At 44.7% G+C, this 27,129-nt stretch overlaps 1 protein-coding gene across 1 annotated transcript in view; it reads right to left on the bottom strand.

The window, feature by feature from the left end:
- Positions 1-19,617, bottom strand: part of MAN1A1 (mannosidase alpha class 1A member 1) — a 285,232-nt gene extending 265,615 nt beyond the window's left edge. The window contains exons 1-3 of the mRNA XM_039914596.1: positions 19,459-19,617; positions 4,459-4,531; positions 1,870-1,965 (exon numbers count right to left, since the gene is read on the bottom strand). Coding sequence (XP_039770530.1) covers positions 1,870-1,965; positions 4,459-4,531; positions 19,459-19,617 — 328 coding nt within the window. The remainder of the gene's footprint in view (positions 1-1,869; positions 1,966-4,458; positions 4,532-19,458) is intronic.
- Positions 19,618-27,129: the final 7,512 nt, after the last annotated feature.

The following is a 27,129-nucleotide window of genomic DNA, read 5'->3' as shown; positions in this document are numbered from 1 at the left end:
ATTTACCTTCAGCTGGGAAGGTAAAGAGAAGCAGCATGGTCTAGTGGGTAGGGGAGGGGCCTGGGAGTCAGAAGGTCATGGGTTCTAATCCCAGCTCCACCTCTCGTCTGCTGTGTGGCCTTGGCTAAGTCACTTCACTTCTCTGTGCCTCAGTTACCTCATCTGTGAAACGGGGGTTAAGATTGTGAGCCCTGTGTGGGACAGAGACTGTGTCCAAACCAATTTGCTTTTATCCACCCCAGCGCTTAGTACCGTACCGGGCACATGGTAAGTGCTTAACAACAAATACTGTAATTATTATTATTATTATTACGGTGAAACCTGCCCGATTTTTTCACACAGTTTGGTGAAAACGGACCAATTCTAAGGAGATGCTGTGCTGTTTCCCACCCAATCCAGCTAGCGGGAAGAGGAAAAACCGCAGGGAAGCACGGACCTGCTGAACTTAAAGTACGACTGTTGTTCCAGAGACACGGTCAGAGTGGAAAAGAAGGTAAAATATGTTTTATGTTGCCGGTGATCTTTGAAATAGCCCCTAGACACTTTTAACTTTAAGTGACCGACAATTACCTGGCATATATAACCCATGCAGGCGCCGGCCTTGGCTGAATGAGGGGTAATCTTTTTCCAAGGAGGAAGCGTTCTTGAGCGATTCACCCAAACCAGTAGGTGGAAATGTGCTCCTCCTCAATATCAGTCACTTGGGCTGTTCTGGTTCCTCTATTTTCCTAGCGGATAAACGGTGTTTAGTGCGTCCTGGCTTACTTCTGTTCTTCTGTTTCCGGATTTCAGAACATTCAGCGCCTAGAATAGTGCTTGGCACATACCAAGTGCTTAACAAATACCATAATTATTATTATTATTAGACAGTGAGAGATCACCCCGTGTTTCCTAGATTCCACGGAGACTGCAGCATAGTCTAGTGGATAGGGCACGGGCCTGGGAGTCAGAGGACCTAGGTTCTAATTCTGGTTCCGCCACTTGTCTGCTGTGTGACCTTAGGCACGTCACTTCACTTTTATTATGCCTCACATCCCTCGTGGCTCAGTGGAAAGAGCCCAGGCTTGGGAGTCAGAGGTCGTGGGTTCTAATCCCGGTTCTGCCCACTAGTCTGCTGTGTGACCTTGGGCAAGTCACTTAACTTCTCTGTGCCTCAGTTACCTCATCTGTAAAAATGGGGATTAAAAAATGTGAGCCCCACATGGGACAATCTGATTACCCCAGCACTACCCCAGCACTTAGAAGAGTGCTCTGCACATAGTAAGTGCTTAACAAATACCATAATTATTATTATTATTATTAAAATGGGGATTAAGACTGTGAGCCCCATGTGGGATAGGGACTGTGGCCAAACCGATTAACTTGTATCTACCCCAGCTCTTAGTACAGTGCCTGGCGTACAGTAAGCACTTAAAAAATACCATAAAAAAGAGACCTGGGTTCTTATCCAGGCTCTCCCATACCTGCTATGTGACCTTAGGCAAGTCACCTAACTTCTCAACTCAATTCCCTTATCTGCAAAATGGGGAATTCAATAGCTGTGCTCCCTCCTAGTTGGACTGTGAGCCTTATGTGGGACCTGATGATCTTGTATCTATTCCAGAGCTTAGTATACTTGGCAGAGAGTAAGCACTTTTTAAAATTTATGGTATTTGTTAAGCGCTTACTCTTTGCTAGGCACTTAGAGCTTAGGAAATAACACAGTACCAAAGTATTATGCCTTCCTGACAGCCCAGGGCAGGGCTGGATGGAGGGGTTGGGGGTCAGCCTCCCCAATCTTGCCCAGGGGGAGCCCCATTTTGACTGAAGAGATTCTGAGAGCCAGGGAGATCGGGATCCCATAGAGCCCTCCCTCCTGGCTGTGGGTACCTGTGTCCACAGCTGAAGATCCGGAGGGCAGTTTCGTTCCGGGGGCCGGATCGTACACAGAGTCACAAAGCTGCAGTGTCACTCTGAACCTCACACCTGCGCCAGGATTTTGGAGCATTTAGGGTCAGGGAAGGGGCGAGGTGAAACCCCTTGTGACTGATCCCTGTGGTTTCTCATCTCCTTCAGCCCCATCTCATCTCCTGAGCAGGTTCTTTTGGGGAGATAGTGGTGGGCGAGGGGGTGGGGGGACATGTCCCTCTCTGCTGGCCCATGGTCTGGTTCTTTGCTGACTGAAGCAGGCCTGTCATGTCAGATGGTGGAGGAGGTGCAGCTGGGTGGGGCTCTGCTTTCCTGAGGCCCACCAGTAGGTCTGGTCTCCGCTTCCTGTCCTATTCCAGTTACTGGCAGGATGTTTTCACTCTCCCTCTTGACGGCTGTGTAGGCAGCTTAATATTTGCCAGCTCAGTGGAAAGGAGAGACTCATCTGGGAAGCAGTGTGGCCTAGTGGGAAAAGCACAGCTCCTCAGAGCCAGAGGATTTGGGTACAAATCCCGGCTCTGCCACTTGCCTGCTGTGTGACCTTGGATAACTTACTTAACTTCTCTGGGCCTGAATTTCCTCCCCTGTAAAAATGGGGATTTAATACCTGCCCTCTCTCCACCTTAGACTGCGAGTCCCAAGTGGGACAGGGATTGCGTCTGACCTGATTATTTTGTATCGACCCCCAGTGTTTAGTACACTGCTCGGAACATAGTAAGTGTTTAACTATTACTACCACTGTTATTATTACTTCCACTCCATTGTACTCTCCCAAGTGCTTAGTAAAGTGCTCTGCGCATGGTAAGTGCTCAATAAGTGTGATTGATTGATTCTCCCTACTTGGAGTTTTGATCAACTTCTTCCACGTAGGATGAAATGAAAGGAGACAAAACCTTCCTGTCCTTCACCCGGATTTCTAACTCTCCCTCTGTTTCTCTCTGTCTCTCTCTCCCCTCCCCCCCCCCCCCCCCAACAATCTCCTTTTTCAAATACAGTATCCCTCCCCCAGTGGTTGAGGAGTGTACACTAGTCTAAAATGAGGAGGCATTCTACAAGGTGGTGATTGACTCAGGGAGTTGAGGAAATTTTAAAGATTGAACATTTCTCTGTCAGATTCTGGCTTTGCCTTCCCCTTGCAAGGATCAGAAAGATGCTAGCGTTTAGGGTTCGCACGGGTAGCTGTGCCAGTAGCTGGAAAAACGGATGAGATTTTGATGTCATTGGATAGAGCACGGGCCTGGAAGTCAGAAGGATCTGGGTTCTAGTCCCAGCTCTACCACTTGTCTGCTGTGTGATCTTGGGCAATTCACTTAATTCTCTGGGCCTCACTTCGTTCACCTGTAAAGTGGGGATTTTGATATCCATGCGGGACATGGACTGTATCCAACTGAATACCTTTAATTATCCCAGTGCCTGGCACATAGTAAGCACTTTACAAATACCATTAAAAAAGTTACTTCGCTTTTCTGTGCATCAGTTACCTCATCTGTAAAGTGGGGATTAAGACGATGAGCCCTATGTGGGACATGGCCTGTGTCCAACCCGATTAGCTTATATCTACCCCAGCCCTTAGGACAGTGCCTGGCACATAGTAAGCACTTGACAAATACCAAAAAACAAAAACAAAAACCCTGGAGCGGGTATCTCTGGCAGTGATTCTGGTACCAACTAAGCCTCATTTTGGGTTGGTGGTGGTGTCAGGTGGCCTTGCCTTGGGGAGGAAGCAGCCATGCCACCCTTGATGCCCTGGCCAAGTGCAAAGCTCCCCACAGATGGGACCCTGGCTGCTGCTCAGAAGAAGAAACCAAAATCCTGCTGTATCGTCCGCCTGCATCCTAACCCTGCTCAGGCCAGAAAGGACGGAAAGGCTCCGGGCCAGACGCACAACCGCTGCCTCATCCGACAGACAGAGAGCCTGGGCCTGGGAGTCAGAAGGTCATGGGTTCTAATCCCAGTTCCACCACTTGTCTGCTGTGTGACCTTGGGCAAGTGACTTCACTTCCCTTGGAGACTTCACTTCACTTGGAGAAGCAGCGTGGCTCAGTGGAAAGAGCATGGGCTTTGGAGTCAGGGCTCCTGAGTTCGAATCCCAGCTCTGCCACTTGTCGGCTGTGTGACTGTGGGCAAGTCACTTAACTTCTCTGGACCTCAGTTCCCTCATCTGTAAAATGGGGATTAAGACTGTGAGCCCCACGTGGGACAACCTGATTCCCCTGTGTCTACCCCAGCGCTTAGAACAGTGCTCGGCACATAGTAAGCGCTTAACAAATACCAACATTATTATTATTATTATTATTATTATTCCCTGGGCCTCAGTTACCTCATCTGTAAAATGGGGATTGAGACTGGGAGCCCCACGTGCAATAGGGACTGTGCCCAACCCGACTTGCTTGTATCCACCCCAGGGCTTAATATAGTGCCTGGACCATAGTGCTTAACAGATACCATAATCATAATAAGGATGCAGATACAAGCTAATAGTCTAGGTTTGGGCTTGGGACTGCCCGCAGTTTGTTGAGGGGGATTATGAATGTGGGCTTTGGAGCCGACCCTGAGAATCGTGGTGGGATGGATTCATCGGAGGGTGCCCAGCTTTGGCTCTGGACACGTGCCCGTTGTAAAGCTGCAGGGACCAGTTAGAGGACAGAATTCAACCATAGACTGGCATTCCTTCATTCATTCAATTGTATTTATTGAGCACTTACCGTTTGCCAAGCATGAAACTAAGCACTTGGGGAGTAAATAGAACAGTAAGCAGACACATTCCCTTGGGGCTGGGTTCCACCTGCCCAGCAGGATTGGCCTTCCCTGCCCTCTGGCTGTGGGAGCTTGGGCAGGGAGGGAAAAGAGTGGCAGGAGAAAGGTAGTTGCTGGGCCTAATAATGATAATAATAATGATCGTATTTGTTAAGCACTTACTATGTGCCAAGCACTGTTCTAAGCACTGGGGTAGATACGTGGTAATCAGGTTGTCCCGTGGAGATCACAGTCTTAATCCCTATATTACAGATGAGGTAACTGAAGTACAGAGAAGTGAAGTAACATGCCCGAGGTTACACAGCAGACAAGCGATGGAGTCAGGATTAGAACCCATGACCTTATGACTCCCAGGCCTATGCTCTAGCCATTACACCATAAAATTGTATTTGTTAAGCACTTACAGACACTCTCCTCTTCTGATTCTTATATTTCCCTGGCCATTCCATCTGTCTCTTTAGTGGGCTCCTCCTATGCCTCCCAACCCCTAACTGTAGGAGTCCCTCAGGGTTCAGTTCTGGGTTCCCTTCTATCCTCCATCTACACCCACTCCCTTGGAGAACTCATTTGCTCACCTGGCTTCAACTACCACCTCTAATTGGATGATACCCAAATCTACATCTCCAGCCCTACATTCTCGCATTTCTTTCTGCCTTCAAGACATCGCTCCTTGGATGTTCTGCCAACACTTCAAACTTAACATGTCCAAAACAGAGCTCCTTATCTTCCCACCCAAATCCTGTCCTCCCCCTGAGAGAAAGTCAGCTGTGGACAGCACCACCTTCCTTCCTGTCTCACAAGCCCATAACCTTGGTGTTTTCCTTGACTCATCTCTCTCATTCAACCCACATATTCAATCTACCACTAAGTCCTGTTTCCTTCACGACACTGCTGAAATCCACCCTTTCCTCTCCATCCAAACTGCTACTACATCAATTCAAGCACTTATCCTGTCCCGCCTTGATTACTGTATCAGCCTCCTTGCTGACCTCCCTGCCTCTTGTCTCTGCCCATCAAGTCCATCTACCTCACTCTGATGGCTGGATCATTCTTCTACAAAAAGAGGCAGTCCACATTTCTCCACTCCTCAAGAATTTCCAGTGGTTTCCTTTCCTCCTCCTCACCAAACAGAAACTCCTTACCACTGGTTTTAAAGCACTCAATCACTCTGTCCCCTCCTACTTCATCTCACCGCTCTCCTACTACAACTCAGCCTGCACACTTCATTCCTCTAATGCTAACATAATCACTGTACCTTGATCTCATCTAGCTTACCGCCGACCTCTCGTCCACGTCCTGCCTCTGATCTGAAATGCCCTCACGCTTCACATCTGATAGACAATTATTCTCTCCCCCTTTAAAACCTTATCGAAGGCACATCTCCTCCAAGAGGCCTTCCCTGAATGAGTCTTCATTTTCTTTTCTTCCACTCCCTTCTGCCTCATCCTGATTTACTCCCTTTATTCACCCACCCATCTCAGCCCACAGCGCTTATGTACGTATCCATAATTTTTTATGCATGTTAATATCTGTTTCCCACTCCAGACTGAAAGCTCAATGTGGGCAGGGAATATGTCTGTTGTTATATTTTACCATCCCAAATACTTAGTACAGTGCTCTCCACTCAGAAAGCAGTCAATACATATGATTGAATGATTGATTCATTACGTTCCAGGCTGGGACAGGTACAAGATAACCTGGTTGGACATAATCTTGATCAGAGCCATAGTGTGGAGCTCACAGTCTTGATAACCATTTTACTGATGAGGTAACTGAGGCACAGAAAAGTGAAGTGACTTGTCCAAGGTCACGCAGCACACGAGTGTCCAAATTGGGACTAAAACTCAGGTTCTCCTGATTCACAGGCCCATGCTCTATCCACTGAGCCACACTGCTCGTCCTGCTTCTTTAGGACAACATTCCAACCCATTGACATTATTTTCTGTGGGGGTAAACTTAACCCAGCTATCTTCAGAGTCAGATCAAACATTCAATAGGTCATATTTATTAAGTGATTACTATGTGCAGAGCATTGTACTAAGCTCTTGGGAGAGTACAGTATAACAGAGTTGGTGTACCCATTCCCTGCCCACAAAGATTTAGATTGTGAACCCCTTGTGGAACAGGGACTGTGTCCAACACGATTAACTTGTCTTTCCCGCAGCACTTAGAACAGTCTTGGCACATAGTAAGCACTTAACAAGTACCATCATCGACGAATTAATTATTGCTCCTTACATCTAGAGGGGGAGACAGGTATTAAAATAAAATTATGGATCTGTATATAAGTGCTGTGGGGATGAGGCCGGGGTGAATAAAGGATGCAAATCCAAAAGCAAAGGTGACGCAGAAGGGAGAGGGAGAAGAGGAAATTCCATTCTGAGGGCCCAACGTGACTGGTTGAGAGATTCAGATATCCAATTTTTGTTGACTTCCCTGAGGGAGGAAATCCTGTTACAGATTCAAAGTCCACAGATATCTGAGAGGATGTGGTTACTCACAGATCGTAGGCAGCCTACCTAAAGTCTGCTCGGTTGTTTTTGAGTTGCGGCACCAGAGAGTGAACATATTTTCCTGATCCGCTCGTGAGCGTAAATGCACAATACCCCTTAAAATAGCTAAAACATGAAACTCCAAATGTGACTGGTGACAAGCCCCAGGGACTAAGTAAATCCACAAAGCGAAGAGTGAAAGGCAACAAAGTTAATCATTTATGCTTCCGTTTGTCGGTAAAAATGGCTCTATTAGACTTAAAGCTAATTGCTGTTGGTGCTGCAAATTACTGACGGCAATGGGCTTTGGCTATTTTTCTTTTTTGTTGCTGTCACCCCCAGGAAACAAAACACCAACTCTAAAATAATGCTCCGTTAGGTTTACAAATTTAAACCCCCTAATCGTCATTGAATTTAAAAGAAAAAAAGCTTCCCTAATGACATTAAACTTGCCAGATTTCAGATTCAGAGCAATATGGAGTATTAGGTAACATTTTAAGAGGGTTTTTTAATGGTTCCGCAGTACATTTTGCCTCGAGAGTAAGTTGCTTATTGAGAAAATCTAACTTTCAAGTTTTACTTGCTGCTGCAGTTTTGGATGAGGAAAATGACAGTGCAAGATTTAAAGTTTGATTAAAAAGAAAAAAAAGGAAGAAGTTAGGACTAAAGTGGGCTACACTCTCCCCGGTTTAATTGGATCATTCAGGCATTTCCCTCAGAAAGATTAAATAATAGTACTTCTCTTGAATTCATTTAGTAATTTCATTTTCCCAAAGCACTTTGAGATCTGCTCCTTCAATTTGTCCTTCAAACATCCCAGTGAACTAGGGATTACTACTCCATTTTACAGATGAGGAGACAGAGGCTCAGAGACTCTGGCACTTGTAATCCCGGTTCTGCCACTTGTCTGCTGTGTGACCTTGGGCAAGTCACTTCACTTCTCTGTGCCTCAGTGACCTCATCTGTCAAATGGGGATTGAGACTTTGAGTCCCATGTGGGACAGGGACTGTGTCCAACTGGATTTGCTTGTCTCCACCCCAGCACTTAATACAGTGCCTGGCACATAGTATTTCATAATAATGTGTCCAAAATTTTACAGCAGGCCCAAGCCAGAAGTAACCTCCTTGTATGCAGAGGACAAATCTACCAACTCTGTAGTATTGAACTCTCCCAAGTGCTTAGTACAGTACTCTGCACACAGTAATGAATTCCACTGATTGACTGATTGGACTAGGTCCCACACCACAAAATAATAATGATAATAACGGTGGCATTTGTTAAATGTTTACTTTGTTCCAAACACTATACAAAACACTGGGGTAGATATACCAACATTAGATCAGGCACTGTTACTGTCCCACATGGGACTCTCTATCTAAGATGGAGGGTGAACAGGAATTGAATCCCCTTTTGACAGATTAGAGAAGTGAAATACAGAGAAGTTAAGTGACTTGCCGAAGGTCACACAGCACATACATGGTAAAGCTAGAACTCAGGTCCTCTGGCTCCCAGGCCTGTGCTTTTCTACTAGGCCATGCTGCTTCCCCACACTGTCCCTCAGTCTTTTCTGTGATCTTACTTTCTCTATCACTGCTGCCCTCAAAGTAGGTGGACCAGATTGCCATCACAATTCAGAAATCCCTCAAAGATTACTTTCTGGAGGATTCTATATTTTCTTTCTAAACTCCTGAGGATGACAGTAACACTATCTTTTTTTTTAATTGTTTAAGCGCTTACTATGTGCTAAAACTGTACTAAATGCTGAGGTAGATACAAGATAATCAGGTTGGACACATTCCTTGTCTCAACGGGGTCACACTCTTAATCCCCATTTTGGAGATGAGATAATTGTGATTGACATAGTGGCGTAGTGGATAGGGCACAGGCCTGAGAGTCAAAAGGTTGTGAGTTCTAATGCCGGCTCTGCCATTGGTGCTTATTACTTATTACACTGGTACATATCTGTCATTTATTTATTTCTATTAATGTCTGTCTCCCTCGCTAGACTATAAGCTCACTGTGTGCAAGGAATGTGTCCGTTTATTGTTATATTGTACTCTCCCAAGCACGTAGTACAGTGCTTGGCATAGAGTAAGTGCTCAATAAATATTAGCTTCTCTGGGCATCAGTTTCCTTAACTGTAAGATGAGAATTCAATGTCTGTTCAACCACCTACTTAGACTGTGAGCCCCATGTGGGATCTGATTATCTTGTAACTATCCCAGCATTTAGGATGGTGTTTGACATAGTGTAAGCTCTGAACAAATACTACCATTAGATACTGGGGAAATCAGCAGGGGGAATAATAATAAGAAGAATCATAATAATGATAATGGTATTTATTAAGCACTTACAATGTGCCAAGCACTCTTCTAAGTGCTGGGGTTTATTATTATTATTAAGTGCCATCGAGTCATTTCTGATCCATGGATATACTTACTGCAGCACGTCCTGTCCTCCGCCATAATCCGCAACCTTTCTAATGATTCTTCCGTTATCTTTGTTATGGTCTCTAGCCATCTAGCTGCCGGTCTGCCTCTTTCAACTTTTCCCTGGCCTTTTCTGGAGTGTCTTCTCCAGAGAATTAGTCCTCTTGAATATGTGTCCAAAATATGCTAATCTAAGTCGAGTCACTTGGCCTTCCAAAGACCACTTTGGTTTAATTTGCTCCAAAAAGTGCTGGGGTAGATACAAACTAATCAGGTCAGACACAGTCCGTGTCCCACATGGAGCTCACGGTCTTAATCTCTATTTTAACAAATGAGGGACCTGAGGTCCAGAGAAGTGAAATGACTTGCCCAAGGTCACAGAGCAGGCAAGTGGTGGAGCCGGGAATAAAATCCAGGTCCTCCTGACAACCAGGCCCGTGCTCTAGCTACTAGGCCGTGTACCCGCTCAGCTTCCTTTCAGACTTTGAGGAAATGCCCTTTTATTCCAGTTCATTCTTGTGCTGTAGGAGAGCCATTCTGCACCCTCCACTACCGGGACCTAGGTTCGCAAGACTCGATTCAGAAACCCAGATCAGGATGAGGCCATTCCCACGGGCATTCTGCAAGGGTGCATGTGATTACATTTATGCAAATCAATCTATACATATTCATAGAAACAAACATTTCTGGGACAAAGTTGGATGGTGATAACAAAATTGTAGGTGGAGGGGCGGCAAAAAGTGAATCCAATTCAGATTGACATGAATATGTAGGTTACAAGTAAACCACTGAAGAGGGTATTTGATGCTCAGAAACAGGAGCATGACTATCCTCTTCAAGGGCACCTTGAAACTGCTTCTTGTGTGAGATTAGAAAAAAAGTCGTATAAATCACCGGCCAGGACGATTACATCTTTTATTGGGTTCATTTCAGTGATGGATCAATATGAAATCCATGCCCATTGCAATACGAGCTCTCAATTTAAGAGTAAAAATATGACAGATGAACAAAAGCATAATTTAATCTTGCAAAATATACGGAATTTATTTCATTAAGATCATCTAATTCGTGGATAAAATGACTGATCCCAACATTGAATATGATGTTCGGATTCAAATCATTAAGCAGGTTGCCCAGAAGAGAGATCAAGAGAAGCAGCATGGCCTAGTGGAAAGAACACGGGCCTGAGAGTCAGAAGTCATGTGTTCTAATCCCGGCTCCACCACTTGTCTGCTGTGTTACCTAAGGCAAGCTACTTAATTTCTCTGTGCCTCAGTTTCTCCACTGTAAAATGATGATTAAGTACCTGTTCTCCCTCCTACCTTAGACTATGAGTCCCATGAAGCACAGGGACTATGTCTGACCTAATAAACCTGTACCTACCCCAGCGCTTAAAACAGTGTTTGACACAAAGTAAGCACTGAACATGCACCATAAAAAAGATGCATATTTAAACGATGCTTTCAGTAATCACAGATTGAAAAGCTAGATAGCTGTAGTAGACACCCTAATAATCATCATCAATGGTATTTATTGGGCACCCGCAGTGCTATATTGCTATTCAGAGTGTTATACTGGGAGCCTAATATGGGCCGAGGATTATACCAGACACTTACTGTGTAGAAGCAGCGTGGCTTAGTGGAAAGAGCACGGGCTTGGGAGTCAGAGGTTGTGAGTTCTAATCCTGGCTCCGCCACTTATCAGCTGTGTGACTTTGGGCAAGTCACTTAACTTCTCTGTGCCTCAGTTACCTTATCTGTAAAATGGTATTAAGACTGTGAGCCCTAACTGGGACAATCTGATTACACTGTACCTACCCCAGTGCTTAGAAAAGTGCTTGGTACATAGTAAGCTCTTAACATATGCCAGCATTATTATTATTATTACATAACATTCTACTAGGTCCATTCTGGATTCTGAGGATTATATTGAGTACCTACTGTGTTCAAAACACTGTACCAGGACTAGACATTGTACTGAGCACCTCCTAGATGCTGAGCTCTGAGTGCCTACCATTGGCAGATGTTGTGCTGGATACTTGAGAACATTCGATAGATGTAAATATCATGGCTCATGTGATGTTTAATAGATAATGGTCCAGTTAACGGAGGAGTGCAAAAAGAGATGCGAGTACTGCCACCACCTACAGAGAAACAAAGTCAAGCTTCGTGTAACATGGTTGTTGGTGACTACTGATTTTTAACAGACAATTTAGACTGTCAGCTTCTTGAGGGCAGGACCAGCATCTTATACTTCTATAAGTCTGCAGATGCCAAACTCAGTGTACTTTAATAGGGTTTCAGGATGGTGCTCTGCAAATAGTCAGTCAGGCAATCAGTCAGTTGAATTTAACTACCTCTGGCCTGGAATGCCCTCCTTCCTCAAATCCGCCAATCACACTGCCATCCTTCAAAGCCCTACTGAAGCCTCGCCTCCACCAGGAGGCCTTCCCAAACTAAGCCCACCCTTTCCTCAGCTCTCCCTCCCCACTCCCCATCGCCCCGCCTTGCTCCCTTTCCTCTACCCCGCTTCCTGCCCCACAGAAATATGTATATATGTACATATCTATAATACTATTTACCTATATTAATGCTGTTTACTTGTTCTGATGTGAATGTATAGATATATAATTATATTTATTTATATTGATGCTATTGATGCCTGTTTGTTTTGATGTCTGTCTCCCCTCTTTTAGACCATGAGCCTGTTCTGGGCATGGATTGTCTCTCTTTGTTGCTTAATTGTACTTTCCAAGTGCTTAGTACAGTGCTCTGCACCCAGGAAGTGCTCAATAAGTACTACTGAATGAATGAATAAATGTATTGAGTCCTTACTGCAGGCTGAGCACTGTATTAAAAACTTGGGAGAGTGTGCTATAACAGTGTACTAGACACATTCCCTGCTCACAACAAACTTAATAATTATGTTGGTATTTGTTAAGCGCTTACTATGTGCAGAGCACTGTTCTAAGCGCTGGGGGAGATACAAGGTAATCAGGTTGCCCCACGTGAGGCTGTTCACACAGTCCCCATTTTACAGATGAGGTAACTGAGGCACAGAGAAGTTAAGTGACTTGCCCGCAGTCACACAGCTGACAAGTGGCAGAGCCGGGAGTCGAACTCATGACCTCTGACTCCGAAGCCCAGGCTCTTTCCACTGAGCCACGCCGATTCCCATAACTTACAGTCTAGAGGACAGTAATAGGCACCCCATAGAGTTTACACAGGTGGCATCCAAGACAATAATAGTGATCATAATGATAGTATTTGTAAGGTATTTACTCTGCATCAAGCACTGTATTAGTACAGGCTAATCAGATTGAACACAGTCCCTGTCCCACTCAAGGCTCACAATGAAAGAGATGGGGGAATAGATATTGAAGCCCCATTTTACAGATGAGGAAACTCAGGCACAGAGAAGCTAGACTTGCCAAGATCACACAGAGGTGGAGCAAGGGTGAGAACAGTGTCCCGCACATAGGAGACATCTGCCACAGTAAGAATTGAAAAATACACTGTCCTGTACACAGTAGTTGTTTGATACAGTGTACATATAAATACAGATAAATACAATAAATACCCAGTTCAGTGCTCAGCATCCAGTACAGTACTCTGCACATGGTAGATTGGCAATACAGTGCTCTGCATCAAATAGACACCCAGGACTGTGCTCTACCCACAGGAGGCATCCAGGATGTACCGGTGAAGTTGACGATGGGAGCACTTACCTCTTCTCTGGATCTGCACTGAATAAAGACCCAATTAAGTGCTCAGTAACCAGTACAGTGCTCTGCACATGATAGATTGCCAGTAAGCGCTCTGCATCAAGTAAGCGCCCAGCACAGTGCTCTGCCCACAGTAGGCATCCAGGATATACTGGTGAAATTGGCTAAGTGATCACTTACCCCTCTTGTCGGGAGTAATCTTGCGGGAGGTGCTGGATCATATCTCAGCCTTAGGGGCACAACTTCTGAGATGGAAAGAAATGCCAGGCCCAGGATTGAAGCAGTTTAACAAGCTGAGGGAAGTCAACTTCATGCCAGACATTCTCTCCGGGGCTGCGATCCTCAACTTCTCACCTTGCCGATCGGCACCCCCAGGTGGATCATCTTCTGGATTTCCCCGATTGTTTTCTCACTACCGTTAGCTGAGGTGGGAAGGGCAGGGATCTGAAACCCGGCCATTTGACCCCTGCACTCCTGATCCTCTGATTCTTGGGACTCAGAACCCCTGGGATCTCCGAGGTGTCAGACCTTGCCCTCCGTTCCAGCTGCTCTTCTCTCCAGATGTAATGGCAGTGAGCCGGAGTCAGTTTCTGGGGGAAGTTGATGAGTCCTTTCTCACCCACCTTGGCAAATTGGCAACTACCTCAAGCGGGCAGCCTCAAAGGATTAGGGGGACGCAGGCTTTAGGGTGTTGATTGGTGGAAGTTAATCAGATTGCTCTGAAAGAGCTCCTTTCTCTTGCAAAGATGAAGAGTCTCAAGATGAGAGATGTAGTGAGTCAGTGTTCCAGTTTTCTGAATTTGCCTGGGACTTTAACTCTTATTATCCTTACATCTTCTTCCCATGAGATAGAAAAGGATAGAAAAAGCACGTTCTTCTGTGCGCGGTTAAAGGTAGGTGGAGGCTGAAGTTTAAATTGATTTAATTTGTCCAATTACACCAGTCCTGGATATCTGTTAACTTTTTCCAAACACGCTGAAACCGTCTTTCATTTTATGCTTCAGGCAGTGACTAGTCACAGACGTTTCCCTCTCGGCTGCGGGCAATCCCTTGACACGATTTTGTTCGTTACCTTGACAAACCTTCAGAAGCATAAAGCGGAGCAATTATTAATCTTCCATTTGACACTGTGAAAACTTTTGGAGCTCGGTTACCCAGTAAAATGTCACAATTCATTTCCACTGGATCGGCCCAGAATTTGTCCTCGGGGTGGCCGGAAAATTGTGAGGGAAAAGGCAAGAACGAAATGTGGCCGGACGGGCAAGGGTGAGAGAACGAATATCATCTGCAGTATCATGACCAGAATGCTCTAATAATCATCATCATCATAATAATAATTATGGTATTTGTTAAGTGCTTACTACGTACCAGACACTGGACTAAACGCTGGGTGACTAGAAGCAAATCAGGTTGGACACGGTCCCTGTCCCACATGGGGCTTGCAGTCTTAATCCCCATTTTACAGATGAGGTAACTGAGGCACAGGGAAGTGAAGTGACTTGCCCAGGATCACATAGCAGACAAGTGATGGAATCAGGATTAGAACCCATGACCTTCTGACTCCCAGGCCCGTGTTCTATCCACTAGGCCATGCTGCGCTTACTATGTGTCAAGCACTATTTTGAGTGCTGGGGTACATCCAAGATAATCAGGTTTGACACTGTCCCTGTACCACGTGGGGATCACAGTCTTAATCCCCATTTGACAGATGAGGTAACTGAGGCCCAGAGAAGTGAAGTGATGTGCCCAAGGTCACAGAGCAATCAAGTGGCGGAGCCGAGATTAGAACTCAGGTCCTTCTGACTCCCAGGTTTGTGCTCTATCTGCTACAACGTGCTACTGCCATACTAGACCTTTGCACTCTGAGGGTCAGCTGAATGCCGAACACTGTACTGAGCACTCACAAGTGCAGACCACAGTCTTGGGTACTTGGGGGACATACAGAAGATGATTAGATGTGATTCCTTCCCTTGAGGAGCTCACATTGTAATGGGGGAGTCAATAGGAATCCTTTTTTTATGGTATCTACCAACTCGATTTTATTGCACTCTCCCAACTGCTTAGTACAGGACTCTCCCCACAAAACCGCTCAATAAATACCACTGATTAAATAAAGAATGACAAGGATGGGGATAAATACATTCATAAGTGCTAGAGTTGGTTGATTAGTTCGATGGCTTGGGATACTCAGAAGTTAACTAGGAAAGCCTTGTAAGAGGAGGTGGGATTTTAAGAGGGCAAGAGGGCTTGGAAAGGGTTGGGGAAACATTACTGTTAGGGCTGGGAGGGATGGGGCTCACAAGCGAAAGGAGAGGGAGAAAAATCATTTCATGCCCATTTTCCAGATGAGGAAGCACAGATACAGAGAAGTTTAGGATGCCTCTAAAGGTCACAGAAGAGGCAAAGCCCAAGACCACACTTGCGTGTGGCAAAGCCTGGACTTTAACCTGCTGCTAAACTGCTTCCAAAAAATTGGGTTGGCGGGGAAAATATTTTTCCCTGCCGACTATTGATCCAGAAACCACTTCCTGGATTAAAGTCTTCAGCTTCAAAAGGCTTTGACCTCTCAGTGCTGGTGACTGCCAAAAGGTTTCATATTACCACTGTTTTGTGAATTCTCTGAACCCTAACTCTGCCCTACCGACTTCTACAGCCCTCTAGGCTGTAAGCTCATGGGGGGCAGGAAACATGTCTGTTATATTGTTATATTGTACCCTCCCTCACACTTAGTACAGTGCTCTGCACATAGTAAATAATAAATACAGTTGACTGACCACGTAGTAAATAATAAATACAGTTGAATGACTGGCTGACTACTCTTTTCTCTGCCATCCTGGTCTCACCCTTCCATAGAGTGGGTCTCACCCTCTCAAATCTCCCTCCGGGTCACACAGCCGTTGTATTTGTTGTGGTATTTGTTGAGTGTTTCCAACGTGTAGAGCACCATTCTAAGCACTTGGGTGAGTACAGTACAGCAGAATTAGCAGAAAGGTTCCCTGCCCACAATGAGCTTTCAGTCTAGAGGGGGAGAAAGATATTTATATGAATAAATAATTCATAATATATAATTTAAGGATATACATATAAGTTCTGTGAAGTTGGGGGTGGTGTGGATGAATATCAAATGTCCAAAGGTCACAGGTCCAAGTGCATAGATGACCCAGAAGGGAGAGAGAGCTGAGGAAAAGAGGGTTTAATTAGGGAGGGCCTCTTCCCTAAAATAAAGAGGAGATGTGACCATAATCCTTTGAAGGTGGGGAGGGTGGTGAGCTGGTGGGTATGGAGGAGGAAAGAGTTCTAGGCCAGAAGGAGGATGTGGGAAAGGGGTCAACGGCGAGGTAGATGAGATCAGGGCAGTGAGTAAGCTGGCGCTAGAGGAGCAGAGTGGGTGGACTAGGTTGTAGTAGGAGATCAGGGAGGTGAGGTAGGATGGGATGAGCTGACTGAGTGCTTTAAAGTCGACAGTGAGGAGTTTCTTTTTGATGCCCAGTCGGTTGGGCAACCACTGCAGGTTCTTGAAGAATGGGGAGATTTGAACTTCACCCCTCTCTCAGCCCCTCAGCATTTATGTACATACCTGTAACATTTATATTAATGTCTATTTCCCCCTCTAGACTAAGCTCATTGTTGATAGGGAATGTGTCTACCAACTCTGTTATACTGTTATAGTGTACTCTACCATGCACTTAGTACAGTGCTCTGCACCCAGTGAGTGCTCAATATATGAGATTGATTGACATTGATTGATTGAACATTTTCCTTGAAAAATCATCCATGCAGCAGAGTGAAATATGGACTGGAATGGGGAGAGAAAGGAGGATGGGTGGTCAGTGAGGAAGCAGATGCAGTAGTCAAGGTGGGTTAGGATAAGTGCTTGGATCAGCATGGTAGCAGTTTGTATGGAGAGACGAGGGTGGATTTTATCAACGTTGTGAAGACCCAAAAGGATTTAGTGACAGATTGAATTTGTGGGTGGAGTGAGAGATGAGTCGAGGGTAAAGCCAAGGTTATGGCCTTGTGTGATAGGAAGGATAGTAGTGTTTTCTACGGTGGCATGATAGTCTAAAGAATAAGCAGTGAGAGAAAGCAGCATGGCCTAGTGGATAAAGTACAGGCTTAGGAGTCAAAATGACCTGGAGTGTAAACTTGGCTCTGCTATTTGTCTGTTTTGTGACCTTGGGCAAGTCCCTTAACTTCTCTGTGCCTCACTTACCTCATCTATAAAGTGGTGATTAAGGATGTGAGCCTGACGTGGGATGTGGCCTGCTCCCAACCTGGTTACCTTGTATCTACCCCAGGGCTTAGTATAGTGCCTAGCACAGCCCCCTGGAAGGGGCCCAACTGATTCTGCTCAGGTGTGGGGGATAATTTGCAGTTCCATCTCCCCCTCTTCCTCCTCCTCTCTTGAAGCAGAGAAGTTCCCCTGAGTGGTACCTATAAGGGAGGAGAGATGGCGGGAAAGGGGAAATCATTGCGATCTACGAATCGAAGCGTGAAAGTGGAGAAAAACAAGCAAGACTCGGCTTATTCTGAACAAAATAAGTTTGAGCCTTTGGTATTAAAACATAGTGTTGCCCTAATCTAATGGGTTTCGTAGCAGTTGAGGCGTGAAACATTGCCAAAATATAAAGTCAGTGGAATATCCAAATTACTGCATGATGCCATTATGTGTTTTATCTTACAAGAGAGCCCGGCCAGAATGGATTCTATTTAAATTCACTCCACCAGTGAGTGAGAGAGAGAGAGAAAGAGAAAGAAAAATTGTTTTACAAAGTAATTGTCCATTCAGATAAGGTGCTAATAACAGCAGATCAAAAAGTAACTGAAATTTCCCTGGAAAATACACAGGCTCTTAATTTTTAAGGATGCATTAGCCAGAACTAAACAGTTTTATTTCAGTCCAGTGTGACTGAGGAACCCAGATTTGTGCTGAAGGAGATGAAGAGAAACACACAAGCAGTGTCGATTTGGCCAAAAGGATAGCTATCAGAGTAACTTTCCTTAAGAGTAAGTTGGATTCTTTAGCTCAAGCATAGGATATCCAGTCTCCCTGCAGTGAGTAATAATGAAAACCGCGTATCCTGGGTCTCCGCTTATCTTCCGGGCTGATCTGGTCCATTTCTTTGTCAAGTTCTTCCTCTGCTTCCCACTCTCTCACTGGGAATGTCCCTCCCTGCTCAGGTCTGGGTCCCCTTTCTATTCTCAATTTACACCCACTCTTTTGGAAGCTCAACAGCTCCCACAGCTTCAACTACCTCCTCTATACGAATGACTCCCATATCTACTTCACTAGGACTAATCGCTCTCCTTCCCGGCAATATCACGTTTCTTCCGACTTGCATGTTGCACTAGCACTTCCAGCAAAGTGAACTCTTATCTTCCCTCCCAAATCCCCTCTTTCTCCTCTCCTTCCCAGCACTGTTGACAACCCACCATCCTCCCCTCCAGAGCTCATAACTTCTGGCAATATCCTTGATGACTCCTTTCCTTTCAATCCCCATAGCCAATCTGTTACCAAACCCTGTGGGATTTTCCTCAACAACCTTTCCAGAATTTGTCCCTAACTCCCTTTCACAGGGTCCAGGCACTTGCATTATCCTATTTCAACTTCCTTACTGATTCCCTGCCTCCAGTCTCCCATTTCCAATCCATATTTTATTCTACTGCCCAGATTATTTTTCTAAAACCTTGTTCTTCCAATATTTCCCCACTCCTCAAAAATCAATCAGTGGTATTTATTGAGTACTTATTGTGTGCAGAGCACTCCTTCTGACTCCCAGGCTTGTACTCTATCCACTAGGCCATGATGCTTCTCTTCTGGTATTTAAAAAAGCATTGTGGTCTAATGGAAAGAGTACAAATTTAGGAATCTGAGGACCTGGTTCTACTAGATCTGCCACTGGCCTGCTGGATTTGTGTTTTTTTTAATAGTATTTGGTAAATGCTTACCGTGTGCCTGTGCAAATGACTCTGTTCAGTTGTATTTATTAAGCGCTTACTGGTGCAGAACACTCTACTAAGCGCTTGGGAGAGTACACCATCAGGGTATAACAATATAATTCTACTACTCTGTGCTTCCTCTTCCTCATTTGTAACTCATTTTGTGAATTTAGCTGGTTTCTCTAAAATCGATTCAAGACAGCCTACTCCCCAAATATTAGCTGCTGGTGGAGGGTTGATAGCTTCTTCATCTGTTTTGGCAAATTGCAATGATGCATCAGATTGTCGAAGTTCGATGAGGTCCGGATTGGACGATGGTTCCGCTGAACGAGGCGCAGTTAACTTATTGACATGTGCATCATCCATTTCTAAATTAAGTTGCCTCCTCAGTTCAATAACTTCTTCGGTTATCTGCTCAGGGCTCTCTTCTACGCCTTAGAAAATCTAATAGACTGCGGGCAGAGCTTCCTCCAAGATCCATGTATTGTTGATTGCTTAATTTTGGCTGTGGTGGGGAGGACACAGGGAGGGCCTTGTTTTCTTGTGACACCTGACATGTTAGGGAAGTTGAGTCTTTCATAGGGTGAGGCATCAAGAACAGTGTTTGGCACATAGTAAGCGCTTAACAAATACCATCATTATTATTATGTGAGTGCCCCAAGAGGTCTTCACTAACTAAGCCTTCATTTCCTCTTCTCACACTCCCTTTTTTCTCCCTTTATAATGATAATAATAATTATGGCATGTGTTAAGCACTTACTATGTGCCAAGCACTGTTATAAGCGCTGGGGTAGATACAAGGTAAGCAGGTTGTCCCCTGTGGAACTCACAATCTTCATCTCAATTTTCCAGATGAGGTAAAAGAGGCCCAGAGACGTTAAGTGTCTTGGCCAAGGTCACACAGCAGACAAGTGGCGGATCCAGGATTAGAACCCACAACCTCTGACTCCCAAGCCTGTGCTCTTTCCACTAAGCCATGCTATTTCTCTTTATTCACCCCTCCCTCAACCCCACAGCACTTACACATATCCATAATTTATTTACTGATATTGATGTCTGTCTCCCTCTCTAGACTGGAAACTCGTGGCCAGGGAACCTGTCTATCAACTCTGTTCTATTGTACTCTCCCAAGCACTTAGTACAGTGCTCTACACACAGTAAGCACTCAATAAATATGACTGATTGATAGACTGATCCCTGGAATAGCTACAATTTGAGATAGTTGTTACCCGTGGTAAAATAAACTCATTATGGGCAGGGAGTACGTCTGCTAATTCTGTTGTACTGTTTGCTTGCAAGTGCTTAGTACGGTGCTCGTCACATAGTAAGTGCTTAATAAATACCACTGAATGATGGATATTTTTAACATTGGAAGAATCCCCCGGTTGTTTGTATCACAGAGTGACTGTAATCTAGCGTAAGGTATCAAAAAAACCCAGTGAGATGTTAAACAATCACTTAATAGCTTTGTCTTTGGGTTTTATGTATCATGGGGAGACCCCACTAGACTGTAAACTCCTTGTGGGAAGGGAATGTGTCTGTTTATTGTTGTGCTCTCCTAACTGCTTAGTACAGGGCTCTGCACATAGTAAGTATTCAATAAATATGATTAAATGAATGAATGAATGACTGTAACCTGAGATGTGCTTGCATGGTGTAGTGGACAGAGCACAGGCCTGCGAGTCATGAGGTAATGGGTTCTAATCTTGACTCCTCCACTGGTCTGCTGTGTGGCCTTGGGCAAGTCGCTTCATTTATCTGTGCCTCAGTACCTCATCTGTAAAATGGAGATTAAAACTGTGAGCCCCATGGGATCAGGGACTGTGTCCAACCCAATTATCTTGTATCTACCCCAGCGCTTAGAACAGTGCCTGGCACATAGTAAGTGCTTAAAAAATACCACAATTATTATTGTTATGTGTATTATTGTGCTTGTTGTGGGCAGGGAATGTGTCTACCAACTCTGTTATATTGTTCTCTCCCAGACACCCAATACAGTGCTTTGCACATAGAAAGTGCTCCATAAATATATTACTGATTGATTAGAAAACAGGGCCGGATTGTAGGATGGTGGTCCTGCCAAGATAATACTGTGAGAAACAGACTGGTCTAGTTTAAAGAGCATAGGTCTGGGAGTCAGAAGGTCTGAGTTCTAATCCCACTTCTCCATTTGCCTGCTGCATGACTTTGGGTAAGTAACTTCACTTCTCTTTATCTCTGTTTCTTCAGCTATAAAACAGGATAAAATATTCTTCCTCCCACTTAGGCTGTAAGTTTCATGTGGTACAGGGACTGCATCCAATATGTTTCTACTCTACCCCTGAATTTAATTCAATGCTTGGCACTTACTAAGTGCTTAGGAATTATTAATTATTATGTAATTTTTAAGAGTAATTCACCTTTCATTCTGTCTTTTCCTTCTTGGATTGTGAAACCCCTGTGAGATAGGGACCTAGTATGATCCCATAATCAATCAATCAATCATAATTATTGAATGCTTACTCTGTGCAGAGCACTATACTGAGGTCTTGGCAGAGTACCATATAACAGAATTGGTAGACTCATTCCCTGCCCACAACGAGCTTACAGACTAGAGGGGAATTAATCTTGTGTTTATCACAACACTTAGCAATAGTCCTTAGCGCTTAATGAACTTTAATGAATGCCATTATTATTATTGTCAAAGCATCATAACGAATTGCCTAATCAAACCATTAGAACTCAAATCACGCAAGCCGCTACAGTCATATCCCTTGCTGGCTTCAGAAAACAAAACCAGTCCTACTCAAATCCCCCAAACTCAAAAAGTCAGGGCAGAAGTGGCAACCAATCAATGGAATTTACTGAGCACTTACTGTGTGCAGAGCACTGTACTAAGCACTTGAGAAAGTACATTAGAACAAAGTTGGTAGACGCATCCCCTGCCCACAATGAGCTTACGCTCTAGAGGGTGGTATTTATTTTACTGTTTCATCAGAAGCTTTGGATTCTTTAGTTGGATGATTTAGCGGGCAGATACAAATGTCAAGACCGAAAGATCTGATGCAGGAAGAGGCTGGGGCTGGTTTATGCTGAGCCCTGGGGCTGAACTCAGCATCTCTGATTCAGCAAGTCACTTAACTTCTCTGTGCCTAAGTTACCTCATCTGTCAAATGGGGATTAAAAAAACTGTGAGCTCCACGTGGGACAACCTGATCACCTTGTATCCCCCAGCGCTTAGAACAGTGCTTTGCACATAGTAAGCGCTTAACAAATACCACAATTATTATTATTCATTCATTCATTCGTATTTATTGAGTGCTTACCATGTGCAGGGCACTGTACTATGGATATTGGCTCAGTGGAAAGAGCCTGGGCTTGGGAGTCAGAGGTCATGGGTTCGAATCCCAGCTCTGCCACTTGTCAGCTGTGTGACTGTAGTAAAGTCACTTAACTTCTCTGTGCCTCAGTTCCCTCATCTGTAAAATGGGGATTAAGACTGTGAGCCTCACATGGGACAACCTGATTACCCTGTGTCTACCCCAGTGCTTAGAACAGTGCTCTGCACCTAGTAAGCGCTTAACAAATACCAACATTATTATTATTATTACTAGAGAGCATCGAAGGCTGCAGGTTTGGTATTACAGTCCTCTAGATTGGGAGCTCATTGTGGCAGGGAACATGCCTACCAACTCTGTTATATTGTACTCTCTCAAACATTTAGTACAGTGCTCTATACACAGTAAACACTCTGTAAATACCACTGACTGAGTGATTAATATCTGTCTCCCTTTCTAGACTGTAAGCTAATTACAGGCAGGAAACTTGTCCCCCAACTGTTCTAGTGTACTCTCCCAAGCGCTTAGTAAAGCTCTCTGTATACAGTAAGAGCCCAAACAATACGATTGATTGCTTGATTGATTTGGGGTTGAGTAATGTTCGGCGGTTGCCTTCACCTACTCTTCCGAAAGAATCGCGCACAGCAAAGTCTGTGTCTAAGGGTTACCTTGGCCCGTGTTTCAAGGATACTAATCCAGGACTGTGGAAGTTATGTGACAGATGAAAGATTAAAAAGGAAATTTAACAAAATCCGAAGGCAACTGTAAATAACTGGAGCGGAGTGAAATTTATTCAAGCAAGATGATTAAGAAAGCTTAAATCAAAAATGTCATGTAGCACGAACTTTAATATGTGCATTCAGACTCGGCTGTTAGCTGTCTAAGGGCTTTTCAGCCCCCAGATCCAATTGTAAATATTGGAGAGTTGGATGGGTACGAGGTAGGGGAAAGATTTTTAAGTTGATTCATGGGCGAGGGGCCAATGACGGGTCATTAGAGGAAAAAGTTAGAGATGATATAGGCTCGAGAAGAGTTTTAGCAGATTCGTGGGGCACTGGAGTAAAAGTCAGAGATGCAGAGTGAGGAGTTAATAGTGGGAGATGGTCTAATTATGATGATAGTTGTCCAATGCCATCAATCAATGGTATTTATCGAGTAAACAACTGTGTGCAGAGCACTGTACTTAGCATTTGGGAGAGTGTGATATCAATGAGTTGGTGTGATCGCTGCCCTCAAGGAGTTTATAATCTAGCAGGGGAGACAGACATTAAAATAAATTTCACAAAGGGGAAATGCTAGAGTGTGTTCATAAGTGCTGTGAATCTGGGGGAGGGGAGAAGATCAAGTGCTCTGAGCACATAGGCAATGCAGAGGGGAGGGTGGGGAGAGGAAATTGGGCTTAGTCATGGAAGGCCTCTTGAAGGAGATGTCCAAGAGAGCAACCATCATATGGGGTCCTTATTAAGCCTTCTTTTCCTTTTCTTCCACTCCCTTCTGCATCACCCTGATTTGCTCCCTTTATTCATCCCCCCTCCCAGTCCCACAGCACTTATGTCCATATTTGTCGATTTGTTTCTATTAATGTCACTCTCCCTCTCTAGCCTCTAAACTTGCTGAGGAAGAGAAATGTGTTCATTATACTGTTCTAGTGCACTCTACCAAGCACTTAGTACAGGGCTCTGCACACTGTAAGAGCTCAATAAATACAATTGACCCGGGAGTGATTGGGGTTGCTGAAGTTGATATTCACGAAGAGATTCAAATGTAAATGTAAAACATGATTCTATTCCTTCCATTTAAATTCTCTCATGGGATTTGGCCCTCCTGTATTTGTGACCAGTTTTATCCCCTCGGCAGACCCTCATCCTGGCCAGGATTTACATAATAATAACAATTAATAATTGTGGTATTTGTTAAGCTCTTTGTGCCAGGCACTGTACTAAGCACTGGGGTAAATCTAAATAAATCGGATTGGACACAGTCCCTGTCCCACATGGGGCTCATGGTCTTTATTCCCATTTTACAGATAAGGGGACTGAGCACAGAGAAGTGAAGTGACTTGCCCAAGGTCATTCAACACTGTTCCCCCACAGTCTCAATCTCCAATTTTCAGATGAAGTAGCCGAGGCACAAAGAAGTGACTTCTCCAAGGTCGTACAGCATCTGTTCCCCCACCACAAGGTTTAGAGTGGCTTGGCAGGAATCCAGGCTGACCCAGACAGAATCCTGGCTGGGGTTTCTCTGGCACTTTAGTCGAACATTGTTATTTACAGAGTGCTTACTGTGTGCTGAGCACTTGTGAAAAATCATTCGGCTTCCTTGTTGGATTTAGCGACCTGCCTCTGGAACCTGCCGGTTTTCACGGCTTTATGTGGGAGCAGATTCCATGTGCTTATCCCAGGCTGGAGAAGGAAGATTTCTTGCCGTGAGGAAAGCTAGTAGGAGAGACAGACATTCAAGTAGATTACAGAAAGGGGAAATGGTAGGTCTGGCATAAATAGGGGAAGCAAGACTATCCAGTGCCGAAGGGAGATCTGAGTGCATAAGCAACGCAGTTGGAAGGGTGGGGAGGGGAGTGAGTCTCACCCTGGAAGGGTGGGTTTTGTCAGAATGTCATGTGTTTGAATCTCAACTTGTCTGCTGTATGATCCTGGGCAAGTCACGTCTCTGTGCCTCGGTTACTTCATCTGTAAATTGGAGATTGAGACTGTGAGCCCCAACTTGGACATGGACTGTGCCTAACCTGATTTATTTGCATCCACCTCAGCACTTAGTACAGTGCCTGGTACATAGTAAGCACTTTACAAATACCACAATTATTATTATATTTATTATTATTCCATGTTCAGCTGTCCACTTCCTAGATGGCTCTGAAAAGATCAGGTTTAGGGACTGGATATCAGCATTTAGGTTTGTTGGGCGGAGCATTCCTACCAAGCTTAGTGACCCACCCCTCATGAGAGGTATTCTGCCTCCCAGACGGGGCACCAGGACCTTGAAGAATCAATCGAGCAGTCAACCAATCCATCGATCGTATTTTTTGAGCACTTTCCATGTGCACAGCACTGTAGTAAATGCTTGGGAAAGTAATAATAATGATGATGCTTGCTAAGCGCTTATTATGTGCCAAGCACTGTTCTAAGCGCTGGGGTAGCTACAAGGTAATCAGGCTGTCCCACATGGGGCTCACGGTCTTAATCCCCATTTCACAGATGAAGTAACTGAGGCACAGAGAAGTTAAGTGACTTGCCCAAAGCCACACAGCTGATAAGTGGCAGAGCCGGGATTAGAACCCAAGGCCTCTGACTCCTAAGCCTGGGTTCTTTCCACTAAGTCATGTTACTTCTCACTATGAAATGAAAGAGTTGGTAGACAAGTTCCGTAATCACAAGGAGCTTAGAATCTAAACCTCTAAACTGAAAGCTCTCCTCTAGACTGTAGGGTCGTTATGGGCAGGGAACGTGTCTGCTAATTCTGTTGTATTGTACTCTCCCAACTGCTTGGTACAGTGCTCTGCATCTAGTAAGCACTCAGTAAATACAGTTGATTGATCGAGTGATAAACCATGAATTGGTTGCCCTCCTGAACCCCCATCTTAATGGTTAAAGATGGATCACCTAAGACCCAAATAATCAATCAAATAATAATAGTGATAGAGCATTGTCCTAAGTGCTTGAGAGAAAACAATAGAATTAGTAGTCATGCCCTTAAAGAGTTTACAGTCTAGTGAGGGAGGCAGACACGAAAATAAATTAGAGGAAGGAGGAAGCAACAGAGTATAAAAATATGTTATATAAGTACTCTGGAGAAGGGATGTGAGTATTCAAGTACTTAGGCCATAAGGAGGTGTTGAAGTGGGAGTAAAAGGGCTCTGTTTTCTTTAAAACATTCAATCAGCTCTCCTCCTCCTACTTCACCTCACTGACTCTCTACTACAAACCCACTAGCTGGCTTTGTTCCTCTAATGCCAAAATAGTATACCTCAGCCTTAGCTATCTCACCAGCGACTCCTTTTCTGCATCTTCCCTCTGGTCTGGAACTCCCTCCCCCTTCATAATCATAATTGATTGAGAAGCAGTTCATTCATTCAATAGTATTTATTGAGCGCTTACTATGTGCAGAGCACTGTACTAAGCGCTTGGAATGAACAAGTCGGCAACAGATAGAGACAGTCCCTGCCGTTTGACGGGCTTACGGTCTAATCGGGGGAGACGGACAGACAAGCAGTGTGGTCTAGTGGATAGAGCATGGGCCTTGGAGTCAAAAGGACTGAGGTTCTAATCCTGCCTCTGTCACTTGTCTGCTGGGTGACCTCGGGCAAATCATTTTAAAAAAAAAAGTTGGTATTTGTAAAGCGCTTACTATGTGCAGAGCACTGTTTTAAGCGCTGGGGAGATACAGGGTAATCAGGTTGTCCCATGTGGGGTTCACGGTCTTAATCCCCATTTTACAGATGAGGTAACTGAGGCACAGAGAAGTTAAGTGACCTGCCCACAGTAACACAGCTGACAAGTGGTGGACACGGGATTCGAACACATGACCTCTGACTCCCAAGCCTGTG

The sequence above is a fragment of the Ornithorhynchus anatinus genome, chromosome 2 (assembly GCF_004115215.2).
Source record: "Ornithorhynchus anatinus isolate Pmale09 chromosome 2, mOrnAna1.pri.v4, whole genome shotgun sequence".
In the NCBI taxonomy this organism is placed as follows: Eukaryota; Metazoa; Chordata; class Mammalia; order Monotremata; family Ornithorhynchidae; genus Ornithorhynchus; species Ornithorhynchus anatinus.
The sequence above is the reverse complement of the archived record's forward strand: the minus strand, read 5'-3'. Positions and strand labels throughout refer to the sequence as shown.